General features: G+C 37.3%; 1 protein-coding gene across 1 annotated transcript in view; it reads left to right on the top strand.

Moving 5' to 3' along the window:
• Nucleotides 1-25,193, top strand: part of LOC149186160 (proteasome subunit alpha type-2-B) — a 133,010-nt gene that overhangs the window by 63,178 nt on the left and 44,639 nt on the right. Inside the window, exons 4-5 of the mRNA XM_089410920.1 lie at nt 5,609-5,655; nt 15,059-15,134. Of these exons, the coding sequence (XP_089267046.1) occupies nt 5,609-5,655; nt 15,059-15,134 (123 nt within the window). The remainder of the gene's footprint in view (nt 1-5,608; nt 5,656-15,058; nt 15,135-25,193) is intronic.

Genomic DNA, 25,193 nt, shown 5'->3' with positions numbered 1-25,193 from the left:
TAACAACTCAAGAATGTATAACATGGCCACATTCTCCATTCAGGAAGTTTAATAATATAGCTAAATCATTATATCATATGCCCCTTTGAAACTGCCTGGAAACATAACATAACTCCGGGGATTCTTCCTATACATAGATGAAACAATTTAAGATCAGAATTCACTAATAAACAACCCTGATAATGCTTGATGACTATGAAGATAGTTGTACTGTCATAGTATGCTTTGCCAACTTTCTGTCTATGGCCATTACACTGCCTTGGTAGATTTCAGAGCTGTCCAAAACCATGAGAAAAGGACCACTTGCTAACCAGTTGGCTATTACAGTCCAGAACAGTATTAATACCCTAGAAGAAGAACACTGATTACTCTTAAGCTCAATGAGCTACCTCTAAGAGTTGGGTAGCTTTTTGGGTCTGTAAAAACAATGTCTTTGCATCTATATCAATGCAGTCTCTTCTCCAGCAACATGGTTGTTCTCTGGCAGAATACAACATTTAACTGTTGTCATTAGCCAGAGCAGTGGAAATTGTGAACCATTATAATCAATACAGTCACAGTGCATTGTGAAAGATGCATATACTCATCTTCGTTGCTTAAACCTGTCTGCATGTTCACTTGATTAGTCGTGAACTCATCCTCATGAAGGTAGCTGACTTGTCATCTTTGTTTTCCATATTTCTTATTCTGATTGGAGGCACCTTCGGCATGGTTCTGTAAATTCTGATCAAATGAAACACTTTCAAATAGTCATCTTCATTCGCAATATTTCCTATTATGATTGGAGGTGCCTTCGCATTCTTCTGCAAGTTCAGATTGAATGAAACCTGAGCTGCATGATACAGGGAAATAGGTACTCCTTCGGAAATATTATCCCCAAAAATTTGGAAATGGGAAACACTATATATATATATATATATATATATATATATATATATATCTGTGTGTGTGTGTACACATACACACACAATGCTATTTTATAAACAAGGCCGCATAGCTAGCGTTCCTGCCGCTTAGTTTGATTTAGTTACTAATTTACTTTGTATGGATGTGATGTAATTAGTTTTGGTTAAATGTTATTAGTCAAAATATTGGTCAAAGTATTGTTGTTTCATGTTGTTTTTTCCAAGATGTTATATAACAATCTTTCTTTTTCTTTTGATGTGTCATCTACCTAGCCAGTTGGTTCAAGAACCTACTTCCACTGCGTGCATAAAATTCTACGAGATGATTGATTGATTGCTTTGCAGAGAGATGATGTTTATTGTTAGGAGTATTCACTATTGTGGGTACTGGTAAAATTATTATGAAATTAGACGAAATAAGAGAACACCAAGGCCTCACCAAGGCCTTAAAAGAGAACATGAGACCCAAGTCAGGTATTGTTCTATTTGGATGTCATGATTACAAAATAAGACCCAACACATTTAAGCCAATGAAAAGAAAGAAAATTAAAATTAAATATATATATATATATATATAAAATAAATCTGGTAAAGTGTCGTTTAATTTTTGGTCCAACAACGAAAAGTGTTTATAGAACACGATATATCTGCCAGTAGCAGGATAATAAGTAAACAAAATTATCCAAGAATAAACTAGAATGTAAATCTATAAGAAATTTTTTTATAAATAACTCAAATAAATTAGCGATAGAAAAATAAATAGAAATAAATAAATTATATATATATATATATATTATATATAAAATTATTAGAATTCATAAATCATTTAAATATTAGAATTCATAAATCATTTAAAATAGTTATTGACAAATAATATTATTGAAACAATAAATAAAATTATAAAAATATATTATATATAACACCCTATAGAAATTAGCCAAAAATTATTCTCCTTGAAAAAATTATACCATATACTTTATTTTTATTTTAAATTAAAATAAATTATTGTTTCTATAATTAAAAAAGGTATATTAACGAAAAATAAAATCGTTTTTTCACTGCAAACGATTAGGTATATTCTCCTAAATATGTGGGAATAATAGCTGAAATATTTTTTTCATAATCATTATGATATTCCAATTCCCGAAAATAACTGATAAATTTAATTTTATAAATAAAAATAATGTGTAGGAATAATAATTGATTTATAACCAATGAATTTATTAATTAATTAAAGAAATCTTGTTGTCGATTGATAGTAAATGCAGCTGGGAGTTTTTATTCCCAACCTTAGTCACTTTGTTTTTCATTGTTGTAATGCACATCTCTTGTCCAGGTTGGAGTTTCGTAGGCCTTAACATTAATGTAGGATTGTCGTACCAACATTTATATGAATTAACAATTGATGGTACCCCAACATCATTATACAATAAGACCCAAATTGATTCAACCAATCAAAATGCAGACAATTTTTTTTTTTGTTAACTTTAGAAAGTGTTATTAATTTTCCAGTCAAACTGAGATCAATTGAAAGTCAACCATATTTAGATTACATTATACTGCCAGCGGCAGGATAATAATAAGCCATTGATTAGTGTGACGACAGAAAACATTACATTGAGAAGAAAGAATACATCGGCATTTGGTAATTTAACGTTAATGAAATGGGATCAAACTAAGAATTTATATATAAATATAAATATATTATTTATATAGTTATTAATAATAAAAAATAGTTACTCATTAATAATTTATGTTTAATAATTATTAATAACTTTATTAAAATATATCAATTATATTGGTAAATATGGTTATGTGAGTAATTACTTTTTTCAATGTAAAGAAAAAAACAAAGATAAAAGACACCGAGCCTGAGTCTAATCAGAATAAATTCATTGGATCAATATATTGATTTATTGTTGCTAGAACAAACTGGGTGAGAATGGCCTTGCTCTTTTGGTGACACATGGAGGTCACGAGTAGATCTGTTTTTTTCTCTCCCATTGATAACTCCAAATTGCAATATATTCTATTTTAACAATATGCTTATGCCCTCACATTAAGAAATTCTACAAATGAAAGCAGCAAGAAGTTTTTACTAACTTGTTCATTCATAAAACATGTAAACAATTTTTCACAACTTTAACCTTTCTAGCTTCATGAGTTCATACATATATGATGGGTTTTGAAGTAAGATTAACCCATGCAATCTTAGATAATAGTGAAATGGGCCAGCAATGCTCCTAATAAATTTTGTATTGGTTTTCATTCTTGTATCTTTTTGTGACCTTTTAACATAGTTTGAGAATAAACTTATACCTTTTCGGATAGTAGGTCCTGAAAAAAGAGATAAAAGAGGGTTCTAATATCGAAACGTGAAATCGGAGTAGTGACAGAGATAAATGAGGGTTTGAATGTCAAAACATGAAGTCGAGGGAGCAGTAAGTCGTCATTGATTTGTACATTTGTTCAACCGCAGTTCAGAAAGTCGATCCAATTCACTAAGAAAAGCTGAGTCGCCCAGTTTTGCACAGTTGTCTGCTAGCTCGTAAGCAGATTTCATGTTGTCTGGTAGCTCGTAAGCAGATTTCATGCTTTGCTGAGTCGCTGTCAGTTTTTCCCCCCGATTTTCGTACCAACATTTATTTGATTTAACAATTACTAGTACAACAACATCATTATACAATAAGACCCAAATTGATTCAACCAATCAAAATGCAGAAAAAGAAAAAATTAAATTAGTTTGTAATGTTAACATTTCAAATGCCGTTTAATTTTTCAGTCAAACTGAATTCAATTGAAAGTCAATGATATTTTGAATACGTTATACTGCTGGCGGCTGGATAATAACACATCATAATTTAACTTGGAAAGTAAGCATTATAAATAAATGAGCAAGAACATTTAAATGACAATCATAAATGTCAAACAATTTTCCACCATCACTTATATTGGGATCCTCATCATTAATATTACCCTTTGCCTCTAATCTTCCATAGACATCAGTCAACACTACCCAATTTTGATGAAACTACCTAATCCAAGCTTTAAAATATGGTAGAAAATACGTAACATACGTAATCAATGATTTTGGCTTGAGTGAAGGGTACATTTTTGCGAAGGTCACGATAGAGGAGTCAAACGATCAATATCATCAACATCAAGGTACATAAAGGGCTTGGTGCTCTTGATTAAATGCCAATGGCATACCCTCATACATGATAGAATGTAATGAAAACGTTGCAATCATACCAATCCTGAAATCCTGAATATTGTTAAGTCTGTTGAATTTTAAATGGGATATGAAATTCTACTTTCTTCATATGAAATCTGATGAGGTTGGAACTTGGAACCACTCCCAAACATTCTGAAACAACTAATGGTAATGTTAAAAATTTTAGTAAAAGGGTCACCTTTCATATTAATATTTTAATATCACCATTAGTTGCTGTATTTTTGGTGCAAATTGACGGTGAGAACCTCTTCTAAAGAAAAATTTCCAGCCCTAGAGGCTTCTAAGAGTATCATTAATTCATAATTAACCTCTAATTAGGTATTAAAAGCAGATATCTGTGTCCCAACAATCAAATTGAAGAAAAATTGAACAAAGTTTTGTTTGGAAACATGCTTTACGGACGCTGAAATGCATTTCAGTCCATATGAAACGTGTTTCCCACAAGTGAAAAGCATTTCAAGTGTGTTTCAGCATTTCGGTACAAAAATGTGACTGATACGAGGGCGGCATGTTTCCTGCAGCATAGAATTAAACACTTCCAACTGAGCTTGTATGTTTGCCAAGATCAATATACTGATACCTTAGGTTAATCTCTTCATTTTTTATTAACATTTGCTTTGGTTTTATCCCAAATTAGACATTATTTTACCTCATTGTCTCTTCATGACTCGTGACAATGTTCTTTTGTGGTTTTGGGAATATTTGGAAGGTTATCAATACAATCGGTATCAAAATTCTTGATGTTATTTCCAAGAGTGCGTAGCAACACATACAAGCCATCTTATTCTTTGGCCATTTCCTTAACTGGGATTGTGGTCATTATCCAGTCTGTATTATAGAAGCTTTCATGTCTTGCCAGACCTTACACAGTTTGCCCACGCCGACTACATTGTGTGGGGGACAAGTTTGAAAATTCTTAGGCTTTATGTACTCATCCTCACTAGAAGTCCTTGCTGAATAGCCTTTCTTTCTCAGGGCTTTATTCAGTAACATAAACATAGATTCAAAATATGATGCATGGCAACTGCCATTTTTTTTTGGCATGATGCATTTACTTGGGAAACCCACCAGGTACTTACCTCATTCTGAGGGTGGTACATAGGGTAAGCGAGATTTTTCCAGGCTCAAAGCCAGGTCAACAGTGTGTACTTGACTCAATAAGAGAGCAAGCATGTCACAAAGTGTGATTCAAACCCAAGTGGGGGAAGATAAGAACTTTCATCTCAGCCACTTGAGCTAAAATAATTTGATAATGGCAACTGTCAGTTGAGTTACATAACATACTTATTAAAACTATCTCGTTACTTTCATGCATAGGTTGGTGTTAGATTCATAGTATCCCACATATGAGCACCTTTCACTTGTTATTGAAGAAGATGACTTTTTTTTATTATCTCTCCTATATAGTAAATCATTTTGAAGTCTATCTATATATTTTGTCATTGAATTACTGTTGCTATATCTACAGGTTCAAAAGATACAACTTCTGACATCAAATATCGGAGTAACTTACAGGTATATGTATAACTCAGTTTCTTAACCTTTATTGTTATACTGTATATACCAATTTTCCTTTGATTCAATCGATTTTCTAATGGGTTTGTTTACTTGTTTTGTATCCTCAATAAACTTGAGATTATGTTTTAAATGAATTATGAAATGGATGTTAAGAAGATTTTATCTGTATCCTGCAATTTGTTTTAACTTTTGATATACCTTTCCCATTTCTAATCGAATATTTGGGTAAAGATTGGGTTTGAATGATGAGTTTCATCATACATAGGATGGGTTTGAATGACGAGTTCTATCATACTTGCATCTTGGTACATTTCTGTGATGGAATACCTGGTTTAAGGATAATGGTAGCAAAAGGTCCAAAATTCATCAGGCAGAGTTGTGGATTTGGGATATAAAGAATTCATGTAATTTTTTATTACACCATTAATGCTATATTAAAACCATATAGGAATTTTAGGAAATGGCCAAAAGCAATCAATAGGATTGGAAGATACAATATGTATTATAAAGCAATAGGGTGTGCAAGACATTTTAAAGCTAATCTATATCTTTTTCTTTTGATGAATTAATGCTGCATTTGAAACCTGTCAAAGTTGGTGAACTTACTACCCAGGGCCCTATGGTTTGAACTTGGGTCAGTGGTGTGGCGATGCCCCATCTCAACAGTTAGACCACAACCAAACAAACCATAATGTTATGACTTAAATCAATCTAATAGGAAAGAAAACACATACATCAAAATTATTGTAATATTTTATAGGCATGTACCAATGAATGTTCTTATCATCATCCTCAACAACTATACAATTTTCCAGGTTTGTTGGAAAGCATTGTCTAGAGATGATGTGTTTCTATTGCTCAATGTTGGGTGGTAATTCGGTAAGATCCCTTGAGAGAATGAAATGTTTCAAGTTAAAGTCATATTAATTTTCACATTTATTTAAGATGACTAATTTCAATGCTCATATTCCTTGAGATGACTAATTTATATGACTTTGAAAATGAGTGGGTTGTTTGGTGTTGAGGACAATTTTGTGAAAGAAATCTAATAGTTTCTGGTAAATTAAATTGAATACTTGAACTCTTTGTTTTGATAAGGAGTTGAAATGTGGAAGTTAAAATCATATTAAATTTCACATCTACTAAAATAACTAATTTCAATGATCACAGACCCTGAGTACTTATATTACCTTGAAAACCAATGGGTTTTTTGGTAATTCGGTATGATCCGTTGAGAAAATGAAATGTTTCAAGTTGAAGTCATATTAAATTTCACATTTATTTAAGATGACTAATTTCAATGCTCATATTCCTTGAGTACTTATATGCCTTTGAAAATCAGTGAGTTGTTTGGTGTAGAGGACAATTTTGTGAAAGAAATCTAATAATTTTTGGTAAATTAAATTGAAAAGTTGAACTCTTTGTTTTTCTAAGGAGTTGAAATGTGCAAGATAAAATCATATTAAATTTCACATTTACTAAAATAACTAATTTCAATGCTCATAGACCTTGAGTACTTTTATGACCCTGAAAATCAACGGGTTGTTTGGCTTGAGGACAATTTTGTGAAAGAGATCTAATAGTTTTTGGTAAATTAAACCAAGGAGTTGAACTCTTTGTTTTGATAGTGTCTAGGGATATGGGCGGATGTGTTCTAGGGGTGGTTGGAGGGATCCCCCAAATTTGAAGGTATGATACAATAGACAACAATGAACAATATGGATGACGTATGGGTTACTCAATTATGGGAAAAATTAAGAAAATATCAGATAATAATAAAAAGAAATAAATACAATGAAACACCTAATTAGAATGTTTGGAATTCAAGTAGGTGAATGGTTTTTTTTTTTTCACGAGTGATGAAAATACAGGGATGATTTTATACATCATGTGACATGATATAATGTGAATATACTCTATAGTTGTTGAGATCATAAGTACGCTTAGGTGGATTGTTTCTCATTAAGATCACCCACCCAATTGACATAAGAAAAAGCAAGAGGACATGTACAACACTTAGTCTAGATGAAAAGAAGATGTTCGTATACCATGACTTCATCTTGATAATTTAACCATATCCAAGAGAGAGCCACCACAAGTAGTGCGAAATAGTGTAGGTGCCTTTGGGCAAAAGAATGAATGGATTCACTTGAATAAGATGGTATAAAATAGAGGTTGAGTTGTGTATATATACACACAACTCAAGTGAGGTGTCCCTTAAAGAGGGGGTTATAGGCCCACAAATAAGGGTACACATCCCAACTATAAAACCCAATGAAATACAATAAATGGATTTAGCTACATAAATGTCAGCCCATTAAGGACCTCAATTACCCACATAATGGATTGGTATGTGGCCAAAAGTGAAGATTATGTTAAACTCACACAAAAATAAATCAGAATTAAATAAACATGAATTACATATTACTCACAAGATGTGCATATTAATACAATTCATTGACCTTTGGTTTAATATTCCAATAGGCCTCTTGGACTATTGGCGTTCACTTGAGTCTTCTCGACTTCCTCTAAAGTGGATAAACCAAGTTCACATAACCCCAAAGGATTATGTTTCCAACATTGTTCCCTTAATTTGAAGGGGTGTATATGAGTCCAAGAAGAGAGCTAAAACACAAAAGTGGATGGCAGCCAATGGTTGTATGTGCTCATTGAAATGGTGGTTTAAGGAAGACCACAAACCAAATGAGGTAGAAGAACCTGGATTTTCTATCAATGGTGGTTTAAGGCTGACCACCAATTCTGAACTTGGCTTGAAGCAGTTCTTGGAACAATTTTGAATTTGGCTAGAAGATGAAGTATTCTGTGAAGAGGAAGTGCTCTCTGATGATGGTTTGAAGATTACCACAAACTGATATAGCGAAAACTGAAGTCTTATGTCGGTGGTGGTTTAACGCTGGCCATGAACCAAGTAATCCCTGTGGAACATGAATTTATCTCTAGCACTAGTTGACTCTGACTGCAGGCTTTGGTGTAGGCTGCGGGTCAGGCTCACTCGATATTTCTTTGACGCTAGTAGTTGACCATTTATTCCCCCCTTGTTAGATACAAGGTGAGAAGATGAATATATCTCCACTACAAGACGTGTCAATACTTGAGAGTGAACTCTGAGGTATGACTGATATATCTTCTTAGCTATTGAAGACCATTGAGAAGAAGTGATCCATCCAAGGTGAATCTTTGCTCTTGCAAGAGTGTTCTGTTTGGAACATTTATTTGAATGATGAGTGTGTATTCCACAATGCTCACAACATTGAAGATGAAAACATTGATCTTTCACATGGCAAACCGATCACAATGTTGGCATTTGCGAGTCTGAAGTGGTTGTGGAGTAGGTGAAGATGAACTATCTTGAAGGAACCCAACACAAACTGAATGGGTTTGGGGTAGTCTAGAATGTGAAAAGAAACATCCTTGTCATATTTAAGACCAATTCTGTTCCTATTGCTGATAAGTTCTTCCCAAGGTCTAATGACGGGCTTGGAAAGTGCAAGCTGAACCTCTACATCTTCATGCAAATTTGCTTCTGAAATGGTCTCATTGATCTGATCAGTTTGGCTACTGTTAGAGTACAAAACGCCATTATGCAAGTAATTGTGTGTAGATTCTGTAAGCAAGAGTAATTTGTAATTGTATTATTGAATAAAATCTGAATGGTCTATAATACCTTCGTGGCGGTTTGCCTATATAGGCATTAATTGGCCACGAAGGATGAATAGTCATGTCTTTTGACTATTTACCCCTTCATAAATAATAATGTTTTAATAATTACTTAATTAATTATTATTTTAACATTATTTATGTAATTAATATTTTTATGAATATTTTATTCACAACATTGCCACCCCCTTTAAAGATGTTTTGTCATCAAAGCATAACATAAGGGTTTCCTTAGGAATGGCATCTTTTATTTTGAATTTGTTTGTGCTTGTTAGTTGGTGAAATCCTCAAGCATATTTGCACCTTCCTTGAAGATGGAAGTGTTAACACCATATAATTTATGATGTCGTCCTTACCAGTTAAACTCCATGAACTGTTCTTCAAGGTTTGTAGTATAGCTTCCTAGTTGTATTAACTATTTTGCACCTAGAACTACATCCATTTCTTTGAGTGGTAGGGCAAATATATTTGTTTGTAGCTCTCGTTCCTATATCTGGATTGAAACCTTATGGAATTCTCCTATCTCTTTGAACTTTTTCCAACTATCGACATACATGGTTAGGTCCTTGATTGGGCATATACAAAAATCAAGTTGTTTAGCAAGATCATTGTTTATACAATTGTGAGTACTGCCAGAATCTACAAGTATATTGACATTTTTGCCTCTTATGAGCCCTTTAAGCTTCAGGGTTTTAGGACATACTCTCATTGTCATGTTTTTACTCAAACCATGTGAGGTGAAATGAGATTGGAATACTCTTCTAAAGAAAAGTTTCAGGTATTAGAGGCTTCTAAAAGTCTCATTATATCATAATTAATCTCTAGTAGGCATTAAGACCAAAATTGTGGGTTCCAACATTCAAATTAAGGCAAAATAAAGCAAATTCGTTTTGGAAATACATTGTACATATGTGTGATATGACCTTGAAACATGTTTCCCACGTGTGGGATGCATCCTTATGGCTTGAAATATGTTTTAAAGCAATATCAAACATGTTTCCGTATGGAAATGCACTTGGTACAACACTAAATCCTATATTTCCTACAACATATGGTAGTAACTCGTGGGATTCCCCTAGGGATAAAAGGTGACTCCCATATCATGTGAGTGGTCCGCCTTGCCCTCTAAGCTCCTGTGAAGCCCATGGTCTGCAACTCTTTCTCTTGGAGGAAAAATACAACTTCGATTTATCATGTAGCAATATTTGAGTCTTTGGTACTGGTGTTGAAATCCCCTAGAAGAAATACCTATTTGAGAGTGGAGTAGTGGGATATGTCGATGTAGAGGTTAAGGGATCCCCCCTTAGAGTCTTTATGGATACCATAATGTAAACAATATGAGGTAGGAGGGCACTCTTATGGGGCCAAACCCATAAGAACCTACTGTGCTTGTTTGAGGCCGCCATGGAGAGCTTACTCTAGAGAGAGTTGCAGATGAAACATGTGAATCCACTCAAATTTTTGCAAAGAAGAACAACTTAATTGAACAATGACTAGAAGGGTTTGACATAATTTCTACAAATGATCAAGACTATAATTTGGTACACTTCCATCCATCAAGATATCAAGATAACTAGTGGTTATTCTCATGTTAAACTTAGAATTTTGTCAAAACGCCCAAATAACTGTTGAGAAACTCCTTTACACTTCCCTTATTAGGGGGCCTATGTAAGGGTGTATCTTTTCGGTAGTCAATCATATATATTATTATATAGTCCTCTCCCTTAATGATGGTACTCTACCCAACTGATGTCATTTCTATGCCCTCCAGTAGGGAGTTATGCTAATTCTTAGAGACCCCTATAGAGGTATCATCTCAGATCTTAGGAGAGTTCACATCACATCAATAAGTGGATGTGTTCCCCTGTGTCTCAGTGATGGGTTGCCTCTTGTAGGTACCAAGAAATGACACAAAGCAATTATTCTTCCAGTTAGTCATGTATCTAGAACTTCCGCTCCATGTCCTTTGATGTTAGGAGAAGCACTCGCTTTTGTGTAACCTTGTATGTCTTTCTCTTGTACTCCCGTATATGGCATTATTGCAAAGGTTTTGGGTGGTCAATTTGTATTATGGCCATACTGCATGTACACCTCTCCTTGTACTTTTGTTCTTATTCTTAGATCTTAGGAAGTAGATATGTCTTTTATTTCTTATATTTTGCTTAGGAGTGGCTTGTGTGCTTTGTTATTCTACAGATTTGTTTTCCTGTCTCTAGTGGATCTTTTGGAGAATTCTAGCACACTTATTTAGTGTTGTTTTCTTGTATACTTTGGCTGGCTTTGGTGGTAGCTTCGATGCCATGTTGAGATCACATGAGAACATGGTGTTCGAATGGAACCAAACAATTGAGTAGAAGAGTGGCCATGTTTTGAGATCAGTATTCATAAACTCACTCATCGTTATCTCTTAGCTATGACCAATTGACCATGATTTGAGATGGGTATTGATAAACTGCCATTGTTATCTCTTGGCTATGACAAACCTATTTGAACTAGGTATCCTTTAACCTTGTATTAGAGCTGGGGATCCATAAACCAACACACTGCTATGTCTTGGCTATGACCAGCCTATGTGAGCTAGGTCTCCTTGAACCTTGTATTAGAGTTGGGTTTCCGTCAACCCACTCTCATTTGTATTTTGGCATCAACCGACCTTGTATTGGGTTGGGTATCTGTAAGTCTACTCCATTTATATTCATCATTTCTCTTTGTGGCCCTCTATTCAGCTTAATGGTTCATGTTGATAATGGTGTAATCTGCACATGTGGCAATGACTATTTCATATTGTATCCTTAATTCTTTTTGTTAGGCATCGATTATGGCTAAGGTCATCATTGTTTGTAATACGAAGTTATGGTTAAGGTCAACCTGGTCAACTTTGATATGTAGGCTCAATAACCCTCTTGGAGAGCCTACCCTAGTTTTGTGGACCCATAGCTCCTATTGGGTGGATAACCTACTTGAGTTGTGTATAATACGAAACTCTGCAAAATTATTATGTGATCCTTCTTTAGCCTTTAAGCATCTTTATTTTATACAAGTGATTAAGCCAACATCCACTATATCTTTGTTGCTTTGTTGTTCAATGGTGGTCCTTTTTCCTGTCTAGCATCTTTTATGTAGCTCTAGCATGCTTTTTTAGTGTTGTTTACTCCCTTACTTTTGCGGGTTTTTGGGGCAACTATTTGGATCACCATTTGATTCCCTGGTTCTCTTGTGATCTCAACAAATTGAGGGAGATGGGTGCAGTAGGAACCTCTCTAATGCTCTTCACAAACCTTTTCTTACTAAGAATAAAAGAAGAACATCAAATAGTCATCGTACCTTTTCAGTACTAGGAGGAAATTTCTTCACAAACTAGGAATCCTAAGCAACAATATGAAGCAACATTTGGATGTGAATTATGTTTCAGTAGATAAACAAAGACATAAAGGAGATGTCTTGACCAATCATCCAGCCCTAGAGGCCTCATGTAGCAAATTTCCAAGATGGGAGATTTCTTCATAAATCCCACCAAGACCTCAATGGACGAGAACCTGGAGGCTGGATCTGCTACAAACCTACTTGGATAACATGTGTACCTCCTGGTTATGTTCCTTGTAAATGTGGTGAAAATTAACTGTTGTTATTCTGTATTTGAGGGTTTCACTGTGCAGCAAACTTGCATGCCAATACTTATTTGCCTGCAGGATAGCTTCAACCACTACTTCACCAGCTGTAAGTCACCATAGAACTTTACATAAATTAATCCCTTTTCTAGTGCAATGCCATTAAAATTGATGCTGCTTTGATCTCTACAAAGGTATTGGTCCACTATCAATGGCACATTCAAATTGATTTGGTAAGAATGAGGAGTGAACAGAATACCCACTGCACCACAAATTTTTGGGGATTGTGTGGCTTCTCCATCAAAACTTCCATATGGTTCTGAGGTGTTATTCTGAGATCTTCTTTTTCTTTTTCTTGTTAGGTTTTTCATGGTTTTCATATGCTTCTCTAATCTTGCAAAATATATCTCGTTTGTGGATAGCTTTTCATTTTATTGAGACTGTATATGCTTTCTCCACACTTATAACCTAAGTTACCAGAAAACGGAAACGGGAACGGATGTACGGGGTTTGAAACGGATACGGCAAATTTTCAAAAAATCTGGATACGATACGGCAGGAAACGGCACTTCATATTTCCATTCATATTTCAGAATCTAGATTATCTGTATCATCTATGATCTATCATGATTCATGATTCATCATCATCAATTCAAGTTTCAAGATATGCCATATTTAAGCAACGTTTTAGTGTTCACTCTCCAAAGAGGCAGAGATTACCTTCTCATATCAAGCCAAGGGTTCCTTTTTTGCTGGCTAAATATATCTCGTTATCTGGGCCGAGTTTACCTCTTATTACTTGCTAGTCGAGTTTGCTGCTTTGTGGGCTGAGTTCTGCCATTTTAAATGGGCTGAGTTTTGTCCTTTTGAGGACCCAGTTCCAGTCTATTTCTGGAGTTCAAGATGCTACTAAAAAGGGGGTTTAGTCCCCTCTTGTTGTGCCATTCAAGCTGCCCAAGACCTCTGTTATTGGTGGCTGAGGATTTGTTTGGAAGAACTGTGGGTAATATTTGATATCAGTCTTGCGTTTTTTGAATCTATCTTGTGCTAGACCAAAACAGTTCCAGTAAAAACTTAAAAGCCAAGGGAGGCAGTCTTGCTTGTGTCTGCCTGTATCATGTCAACTATGTTCCAACTTCCAAGATGAAGATAATGTTCCAACTTGCCGAAAATGCTTTTTTTTCACCAAAAATGTTTCACGATTTTTGAAAAACCTTTTAAATTTTCTAAATACTTTTCAAAATTTTCTGAAAACGTTTTCATTTTTTTAGAACTGCAAGTTTTTTCGACAAAAACGCCTCAAAAATGGCTGTGAAAAAAAACTTCCCGTTTCCAGAAAAGAAAAAAAAAACGGCAAAAAAACGTTTTTCCGGTGTTTTTCCGGCGTTTTGTACGCGGATCCGGATCCGAAACGGGAGAACGCCGTTTTGGGGTTGGAGGTAGCCGTTTCCGGCAACTTAGCTTATAACTGAAGTTGCCTGTGACAGCAACAAAGTGCTTATTTCTGTTTGTGGGAAACCATTCTTAAAATTGGGATGAGATGCATACATATAAATCAGGAAATAATAATGCAATTGATCGACAGTGGAAATTTTTGTATTGTAAAAAATTATTACATATTGAAAATAAGTCTGGCAACTTTGGCAAGTGCCTTGGAAGATGAATATCAGAAATTTTGGAATTGAAAATTCTAAAGATCATCTTATATTTATCTTGGAGATAATTTTTATTGAATAAATGGTGTTTGCAACCATGGTAGGGCCCAGGTATCTTATGCTGAAGGAAATACGATCTAGTTAATAGATGTATTTTTTTATTTTTTTTCACATCATCAAAATAGGCCAAAGACATAGATAAAGTATATACTATATGTTTATAATCAAAAGGTATCCTTCACTAATCTGATTGTAGCCCTCATCTAAAGGGAATTTTAGTTTTCATATTTTGGTAAAAGTATTGTGTTCCTATCTTAGTTGATTACCTTCAAATAGCAAATAGATAGATGCATTTTTCTTTCTGACATGTATGACTCAGGATTTTGCCCATTTAATGTTTAGTTTTGTTCTATACCTTGGGTTCTTATTTGTGCTTTCTATTTTGTTGCTTCTGTCTAGTGGAATGGGTCCTGACTCCAGAGTTCTAGTGCGGAAAAGCAGAAAGCAGGCACAGCAATACTACAAGCTATACAAAGTAAGTCTTAGATAGAAGTTGTTGCTTCTTTTTGTAATATTGCATGCTATCTAATTTAGTGTCCGTGGTTAAAATTATTGCTCACCTATATCATGAACTTGGATATGATTTGCTGCAGTTTCAGATCCTTAGTCTTGAGTTTGGTTTCAAAGCTAAAAGTTAAAACCATTGCCTAGATCTAAAAATTGTGGTAGTGAGGATTTGAAGCTCGGACCAATGTTATCAAACTGAACCGGAACTGGTGGCACTGGCCTGTCTGGCCTGTTTGGAGACAAACTGGTTCAACTGTTGCTCTGAACCGGTTTTGGCTGGTTCCATACCAAACTGACCAGTTTCATACAGGAATTGGCCGGTCTGGTACATAACTGACCAGTTTTGTAGAGTGTCGGATGGTGCAGCTAAGGACCATTGAAACATTTTTTGTTTTTGCTTTTGTTTTTTTTGTTTTGTAAAAGCAATACAATAGGTCATTTGCAAGCACAATACCTAGCCCTAAGGCCCTACTAATGCTGTTTAAAGAGAACCCCACCCCTCTAATTCACTTACCCTAGTAATTGATGATAATGTTAAGAACATTCTCCTTTATCTTTCATTTTCATCTTTTTTTGTTAATATTACCATTAATTGCTTTAGGATATTTGAGAGTGGTTCCAACCTCGTTGGATTTCATATGGAGAAAGTAGAATATTGAATCCCATTTAAAATTCAGCAGACTTAATAGTTTGCAGGATTTCATGATTGGCGGGATTGCAATGTTTCCATTGGATTCTGTCATGTATGAGGGTATGGAACTGGCATTTAATCAAGAGCACCAAGCCCTCTATTTACCTAGATGTTGGTGGCATTGTTGTTGAACTCCTCTGTTATGACCCTAGTAATGATGTACCCATCACTCAAACGAAATCACTGATTTGACATGTTAAGCTTTTTCTATCTTATTTAATGCTTAGATGGTGATATTGATGTTGAGGGTCTCAATATAGGCAATGATTTTGATGATATGTAGTTATTTGTTGTAGAATGACTTCTTTGGACTCCAAAGGCCATTTAGAGAATCTTTGTTGATGCATTTTTGGCTTAGAGATGGATTGCAATTAATGCTATTTTTGTTATATGCACCCTTGCTATATGTATGAGAAATTTTGCATATTTGTGTATGATCATGATGGTTTGGATTCATATGGATGCACATAAATACATATGCTTTTTTTTCAAAATTTGAATATTTTATATATTGTTTGGTCAATCATTTTATACTTTTTATTTATAATCGATTTTGGTCCGGTTCACATTTTTTGTTTGTTTACTGATTATTGTTTGGTATTTGTAATACTTGAATGATGGTAGACCTACTTTGGAATGAGTTGGCAAAATCACTTTGGAATAAGCTTTGGAGAAATACTCTTTTAATTTAAAAGTCACAATAGGATGGGGGAATAGTTTTATTTTAATCAAGGGGGAATTAGTAACTAGAACAAGCAATCAGTCGTGCCACCAGGGACTGCACTGCACTGCTACCACTATAACACATTGGCCTTGTTACCCACCATTTTGTGGGTAATATCCCTAAGAGAATTTTTTTCTCCAAGATGGTCCTCAGTCGGCAGCCAACAGCCCCTTGCAACCCCCAGCTAGCTCATTGTGCCATCTTCTTCGCCACCTGAGCCAGCCATGTGGTTCCTTGCCCATCTCCCATGATCTTATGTTTGAAGGTGGGCCTTACGAATCTAAAGGTATGCCTTGTCATTTGATAATAGAGTATTATAGTTTGCTTATCATGGACACTTCTGGGCATAGGTTAATGGGGGGATTCAGCGGAAAGAATGGGCTAGGTCTGTGCTTCTATCCCCTAGACCCCTCTTAGGAATTAACTTGGGATTATAGTCCTGGGGGATCTCTTTTACTGACCATTTGGTTCCAGGGATGGTATTTCACAGGAAACCTCGATATTGATTGCGTGGTCTTGCTCCCTTATCCGCTTATATCACCCTCTTTCCATCCATTATTACCCCATTCATCATTTTTCTTGCCCTGGGCCCACATTCCTCCATTGGGTCCACATAGGGTTAGTTTGCCCCTTCCCTTTGTCCACACCTTGGGTCATGGCCTGGAATTAAGTCCGAAGGTTGATGCAACTAAAAAAAATGATAAAAGCATATATGGCCACATTCAATAGGAAAATGTACGACAAAATGCAAAAGATGGTCGAGACAAATATATTTAGCATGTGGGCAAAAGCCAATACATGAGCTCTACCCCATCATCATGGCCATCACCTGGTTCTATAGGTTTTATGAGCCTTCTTCATCATATAGGAACCCATGATTGTCCCAACCCTTGGTGGGTGATGAACCGCTCCACCTTAAAAGGGGGAATTCACTGCTATATCTTATACATCATGCTCTAACCCCTTGAGCCCTGAGTAGTTAATCAAAGAAAATCATAAAAAGAAAAAAGGCATATAAAGAAGGGTGGAAAAATCAAGGTCGAGGCAATTCATGTACCAAGATTGCAACCTCCTACACATTATAAACCCAAGTGTGGGCTTCCCTCTTATTAGCTACCCTTGTGCCCTAGCATATGACCCAAGGCTGTCCCTTCTCATTCCCTACTTCATTCACCTATCTGACACATGCCACCACCTTTTGAAGGATGTACCTTGACTATATTATCCCTTTTAGAAGTAGAAACCACTTAATAGGATTATTGGTTAACCCCATTTGGAGTTTAGGAGACATTGGCACATCCCAAAGCCCATTATGGAAGGGTAGGCCATTATGAAGTCTCCACCTGTGGTCCATGAGTTGGTAAGCTCATTTGCTCGATTTCTCTAATGACTTGTTGTAATGGAAGGCTAGGGGACACATTGGATCTTATGCAGGATTGCAGATGGTCTCCATTTTGGGTTTGGTCTCCCTATATGGGGTCCTAATCCTCCAGAGGGCTACATTGGCACATGTAGGGTGAGCATTGAGAGCCATGGGCCTCCACAACAGAAGATTGCACCCCATGGATCCCCACAACCATTCAAAGATTGCTCGTGTTTCACTTATTGGACGAGGAGGATGCACTTGATCCATCATGCCCAGCTGGCCCCAAAATCTACACCATACACTTGGCAGATGATGCAGGACTTGCACGATGATGTGGCATCACCTACACCATCATCCTAGCCCTTAGGCGATCTACATGCATCTTCGATTTGTTTGGAGACCCATGAGGACACTTGTGTGCCCCCACATGTCATTTGGAGCACCAAAGGTTATTACAAGGGGCCAACCCCTTGTCCACTGCTTTCGAGGGTCCTATTCTTCATTATGGCACCCATGGACCTCATTAGGCCTCTTAGAGGGCCCTACGACATGCATAGATTATTATTTGACCTCTTGAGAGGCTTTTTTTTTTCATTTATGAGCTAGTTTGGTGGGCCAAGAAGGCTAAGTACACACATTTAATGCTATTCTTGTTTGGGATTTTCGCTATATTATGGCTAATTGCTGCATTGCATAATTGCGAAATTGTGGAATTATTGTTTCTATATAGCATCTCTCAATGCATGGGCCATGTATGTTGAATGAAATCTCCTAGGGATAATATTACCATTGAATTGATCTTGATAAGCCATCTCTTTTTTCAAAGCGAAGTATAAAGCTTTGAGGTCACTTCGTCTTGCCCTAAAGGCCAAGCGAAGTAGTCCTTGAGGCCTCCTTGATCAGGAAACGAAGTCCTTTCTCATCATTCTCCTAGACTCCATTCTCCTAGACTCCATTCTCCCCAAGGAGTTAGGCACTAATCTACCAATAGTTGGTCACTCGAAGAACCATTTTTCTTCACTTTTCCCTTTCTCTTCTAGGTCTAGCCAAGTTGGGTCACCTAGGGCATCACTTTCCCGACAAAGTAGCCATAGAAAAGGTTCGATCTCCTAGCTTCTACTGCGCTGGTGTGTCCTCAAGGTCTCCAAATTTGAAGAAATTTCGACGGTGTGGTTGTGAAATATCCTAAGCCCTAGCTCTGAGATCAAACTTTGCCCTGACGTTCCCTAGGCTAGTACCTCATAGGATCAATTTGATAACTTTAAGTGGAAATTCTTGTTTTGATCCTTTCTTCTTCCTTGTCTGGGTTAAGATCGTCATTGGTTGCTAGACTCCCTTCCCTTTACCTAGGTTGGGTCCCGTGTGATTTCATACCTTTGAAAAGAATTAAGTTCAATAAGGATTTTAGGGATTGGGAACCTCCTTTACAAGGCATATTCTTTAAACCTAGCCCTTAAATCCTCACCTCCTCTTAGAAACCTTTGTACCTTGCTTGAGCAAACAAGCTCCATTCATAACCTCCTAAGAGGAAAATGATCATTAAGGTCACTTCACATCCATTTGTTGATTTATCCTTCACAATTGACTTTCCATATAGCGAGCCACCTCCCATTGGTGAAAGTCCGCAAAGAGTAGGGAGTCTTAGCTGAGGTGACAGTGGGCTAAGTCTCCATTGTTGCCCTTAATCTAGTAGTTGTCCCTTTAAGAGTCCATTTAGGTCCCATGCTAGTTTGAGCTGTAATAGTTCCAAGGGGATATTGGATCTTGTTCATTCAAATGTGTGTGTATCGATGTTGTTGATGTTTGTAGCTTGGGCAAGTACTTTTGCACAGGCCTAAGTGTGTAAGTGTGTAGAAGTCACCCAAAGTATCCTTAAACACTTGCTCTAGTGTGTGCAAGTTGTTTTAGTAACTTAGCTTAAAGTAGACTTAAGAAAAACACATAATTATTATTTTGGCTTATTGAGCTAAAGTAAACTTAGGAAAAGTAAAGTAAATTAGTTTAGTGAATGTTTTAATCTCAACTGTTGATCTTAGTAGTCAATCACTTTGGAGATTAGGGTTAGGGATTTAGCTCAATGTAAAGTTATAAAAGCAAGGCCAGGGAGAAGGAAAAAAACAATATACAACAACACAAGACTGAGAGAGGCACCTCAGTGAGTGTGTTGGGTCCAAGGAAGGGGAAGCAACAAGATTTGGATCAACCAAGGAGGGCTTGATTAGTTGTATCAGATCTGCTATGTATATCCTTAGTTGGGACATTTTCTCAGGAAGGGGGTGCAAGTAAGTTCTGAAGAATTTAGTGAAGAGCTGTGATTGGGAAGAATCTATGTCTTTTTTCGTGATTGAGATTGATACATTTTGATTTCCACTGAATTTATTTTGTTAATTTTCCTACCCTAGTTTTTCTTTTATTCTGTAAATGTAAATCTGCATGGAACTAATTGTTGGATTGCTAGGGTAGGAAAATTAAGAGATGTTAGTGGCCTTAGTGCAAGGGTCACATTATTATGTGTTTAATGAGAGGTCTTTAGTTGGTTTCGAGAATTCAAGGCCCAAGTTAGAACTAGATGGAGAGGAGTATCGCGATCTAGAGTTCAGATAATGGGGAAGAGTACATCTCCAACGATTTAAAGGATTTCTACAAGGAGGCAGGAATCAAGAGGGATATGAAATTCTTATACAACCCTCAACAGATTAGGGTTGCGGAGAAAATGAACTAGTCCATCTTAGGAGTTGCTAAGGCAATGATTCATGACTAGGATTTGCTTTTGTTTCTTTGGGCAGAGGCATGCAACGTGACAATTTATATTCAAAATAGGAGTCCTCACAAGATATTGGGGAGAAGACACCCTTGGAAGCATTCAAAGCATTCATGGGGGTGAAGCTAGAGATCAAGCACTTTCGCATCTTTGGATGTCTGATGTACATCCATCTTCCTATGGAGAAGAGGACAACCCTGCAACCCTCTGGAGGGAAGTGCATATTTGTGGGGTACAATTAGACTTTGAAGGCATACACAATTTTCATTTTAGCAAGGAGGAAAATAGTGGTTAGCAGGTATGTGAAGTTCAAGGACAACCTAGCATCCAGGAAGCCTCATGAGACACTACCAGTGACAGAGGATGAGGAACAAGAGGCTCCAAAGGATGAGCAACGATCATCAACTGCTTCTAGTTCAAGGAGTCTGACTTTAGGTGGGGACTTGGGAGGAATCAACAACACCTCTTTCTGGTTTTGTCAAGAGACCCAAGTTTTTTGAGAAGACATTGAGGGATGCTCAAGAGCATGTAGAAGTTCCTCGGAGCACATTCAAAGTGAGTAGACCTTTGAGGAATTTCCCAAACTATGTGGCACTTATGAGGAACTCTATTGATTTTGAGCCTTTCATTTTTTGGAGGCAGCAAACCAACAAATTTGGATTGACGCCATGATAACTCCATTATGAGAAATGATGTATGGGATGTAGTGTCGAGATTAGAGGGCAAGTCAATTGTGAGTTCTAAATGAGTTTTCAAGAGAAAGTATGTTGTAGATGGTAGCATAGAAGCACAAGGCAAGGTTTGTGGTGAGAGGGTTTTCCCAAAAAGAGGGAATGCACTACAAGGAGACATTTGCTTTAGTTGCTAGATATACTTCCATTTGAGCTATCCTATCAATTGTTTTAGTTATGGGGTGATTGAGGAGGAGGTGTTTATAGAGCAACCTTAGGGCTTTGAGGTACATGGGAGGGAGTCTCATATGTGTAGATTGAAGAAGGCCTTATATAAACTCAAGTAGGCACTCAGGGCATGGTTTTCCAAGATTGGTGGGTATTTATTGAGCATGGGGTTCACCAAGACTAAGGTGGATCCCAACTTGTACTTATACTTTTTGGGTATGGTACACTTATTTTGGTGTTGTATGTGGATGAACTGTTTTTCATATGTGCAAAGAGGCTTATAGTAGGGTGTAAGGGAGACTTGGCTACGAATTTAGAAACCATGGACATCGGGTTGATGCATTACTTCTTGGGGTCAGAGGTATGGTAGAGGTCAAGTGAGATCTTTCCTAGTTAGGGAAAGTATTCAGTGGAGATCTTTAGGAGATTGGGGATGGATGATTGTAGACCTATGGCTACACCTTTGATCACATATCTGAAGAAGGTCTTGACTTTAGATTCAAAATTGGTGGATCTCACATTGTATAGACAACTGATACGGTTCTTGATGTATTTGGTCAACATTAGGCCAAATATCAGTTTTGTTGTGAACACCTAGAGTTAATTCATGTTGGAGATGAGGTAGGTGCATTGGGTAGAAGTGAAGCATGTGATGAGGTACCTATGAGATACATTGGAGTATGGTCTAAGGTATCTTGAAGGTGATGGAGTGAGGCATGAATATATAGACTCTGATTGGGCAGGGAGTGTAGTAGAGAGGAAAAGCACCTTCGAGATCAATGATTTATTTGTTCAATATGAAGCAGACTTTCGTAGCACTCAACTTAGCAGAGGCTGGACATATGGTAGCTAATATGGTGAGTTGTGAGGCTATTTGGCTTCACAAGTTGATCACATGATTATTTGGTTAGAAGTTGGATTCTACAGTGATACACTGCGATAAGTTATATCAAACTCTGAGAATTCAGTGTTTCATGACAAGTGCAATCATTTTGAGATTTGATATCACTTCATCATAGAGGAGCTAGAAGGGGGCAAAGAAGCTTCAGGATATCTCCACAGATGAGAGATTGCAAACATTCTCACCAAACTTGTGGTGAAAGGGAAGTTTTTGTTTTACGGGGACAAACTAGGAGTGGTGCGTACTACCTCCTTTGCTTAGAGGGAGTGTTGATGTTTGTAGCTTAGACATGTATTTCCGCACAGGTCTAATTGTCTTGATGTGTGGAAGTTGTTTAAGCGGCATTTAACCTTAACAATTACTTTTTTTTGTTAAGCTTGGTAGGACCTTTTCATTTTCTATTCAATCATAGGCAAATTTACAGCACATAGATTGGCTAGGTGGCCACAACTTGCCCAAGTGGGAAACCAAGTTAGTTGGCCACCTATCTGCATTGTGAGCCATCCAAAAACAATATAGTTTTAATCTTTTTAACCAAGCTATATATGTCTTTATTTCATGTCCATACTCTATATTTCTATCTATACATATACTTGCATGATGAAAAATTAAAAGCTAACCGCACATAAAACAAAAGTAAGCATAGGAAAATGACTAGCCCTTCTGCTCCTCCGACGTCGATTCCATAGGTGCCGTGTCCTTGACTGTTGATCCAGGCATCTCAGACAATTCTAGGATGCAGGGAATGTGTCTTTCAATTCTGTCCAGCCTAATGTCTTGCTTATGGAGTTGGAATTGTATTTTCTGCAAGTCTTGTTTGTAGCTCGGCATACCTTGGAGTGAAACTGCCATGCCCACTGAGATCTGTTCCATTGCTTTGCCAACAGGCTTTTCATCAGCCAATAAAGGTATAAGGCATGCTTGAATTGTGTAATTCTTCCTCTGGTGTTGCCCAGATCCAGGACTAGGGTCCTCCAGTTTTCCATATCCTCCTCAGTCTCACTGCCCTGCTTAATTTCATCTTCCCATTCTTTTAATAGCTTTTGAATTCCTTCATCAGTACCCTCACGGTAAGCCTCAACAGCTTCGCTGATAAGGTTTTCTACTAATTTTCTCCCTCTGCGGGGCTCTGATGTGCTCGGCTCCTTATCCTTCTTGGGGACTTGGCCCCGCCTTCCTCGTCCGCGACCTCTCGCAGGCCGAGCCATATCAAAAATTCCTGAGACCTGTTCACAACGACAATTTGTTAATCGAAAACAATTTAATATAATATGGCTTTGGTTCCTTCCCTGAATTGCATTGACAGTGAGGTCAACCTCACCGTGCTCCTCTCCTATCCTTTTACTATCGGAGCCAGAGCCAGAATGGGCAGAGAAACAGTCCCCAGAGGGGGCCGACCTCCAACAACCCTCTGTCACGCCACAACGCCATGCCCAATACCTCACAATCACAGTCGAAAAGGCGTCCCCTTGACAAGGCCAAGCAAGTAAGCCCAACCTCAGGCCAGTGGATTGCCAAGTAGTAATTGTAAACCCTTTCCCCTCAGCCCGGGAGATTTGAGCAAGGTCATTGTCTTTTTCATACCCAACTTTCCACTCTAAGTCCCTAGCATTTCCATATCCACAATAGAGTTTCACAGTAGCCCAACAAGTGCATTGGTTGTGACAGTATGGCCTTACTCCTATACAACATCTTGACTGCTCCCCCCTTCCCCCAACATCTGTCTCATTGCCACAACCCACATGCAACCAACCCCGCACCAACTGCGGGTTGCAGTACCCGGGTTCTCCATACCAAACAGCATAGGGTCAACACAACAGAGGCTAGAGGCGATACCCGACAAGCGCAAGACATAGACGTAGAACCAAGCAATTACAACCAGTTGCCTACCCCATTGCCACCAACAATTCTCAACCCCCCAATTGAAATTCCTACTTTCCCCCTCTCCCACCAGCAGAAACCCAAACAGGTCGTCATTGCAATGGAGGAGAAAAGCCGAAAAACATACCTGTATACAATCGCAGTCCGTCTCCAAGCTTGATGCCGAGGATGTCGTCGCCCTCCCTTTCCCTTGCACCAACTCCTTCCGCGAGCCAACACTGCAACTTCACCCACTTGTCTGCCGTGCTGTCTTATACATCTTACCTCGCCACCTTCTCTGCCACCTTTCCCACCACCCTTGCATGCACTCATGCCAAGGGCCATTGCACCCATCACCTTGAGCGTGTGGGGGACGACGATACATAAGAGTTACTTGTCATTAATTTCCCAACGCTGTCCCATCTATTGGCTCGCACCTCGATCAGGGTAACCTTAAAAATTACTTTTATTATTAAAGTAATTTTTATCTTTTTTAATGAGAAAAGTGAGTTTAATCTAGTGAAGTGCAAAGGTTATTAGCTTTAGTGAATTACATGTCTCAATTGCTAATTTCAAGCGATGTTGAGATCTAATCTCAATTGTCAATCACTTCGGATTTAGTCATAACTCAAACCTATAAAAAGAAGGGTAGGCTAAGGGAGAAGACACATCAAATGAGCACAAGACACATTTAGACAATGAAATCTTAATGATAGGGGGAACAAGGACTTTCATCCAAGTGTGCAGGTTCTGAAGGAAGAGTGCAGAAGTGATTTCCAACAAGAAGATTATTTTCCAATAGAGGCTGAGCACCACAAAATATTT

This window comes from Pinus tabuliformis, chromosome 3_1 (genome assembly GCF_031772625.1).
Source record: "Pinus tabuliformis cultivar Carrire ecotype Pingquan chromosome 3_1, CPIR1, whole genome shotgun sequence".
Lineage (NCBI taxonomy): Eukaryota > Viridiplantae > Streptophyta > Pinopsida > Pinales > Pinaceae > Pinus > Pinus tabuliformis.
Note: the sequence above shows the minus strand (reverse complement) of the source record. Positions and strands in the feature narration are given on the sequence as shown.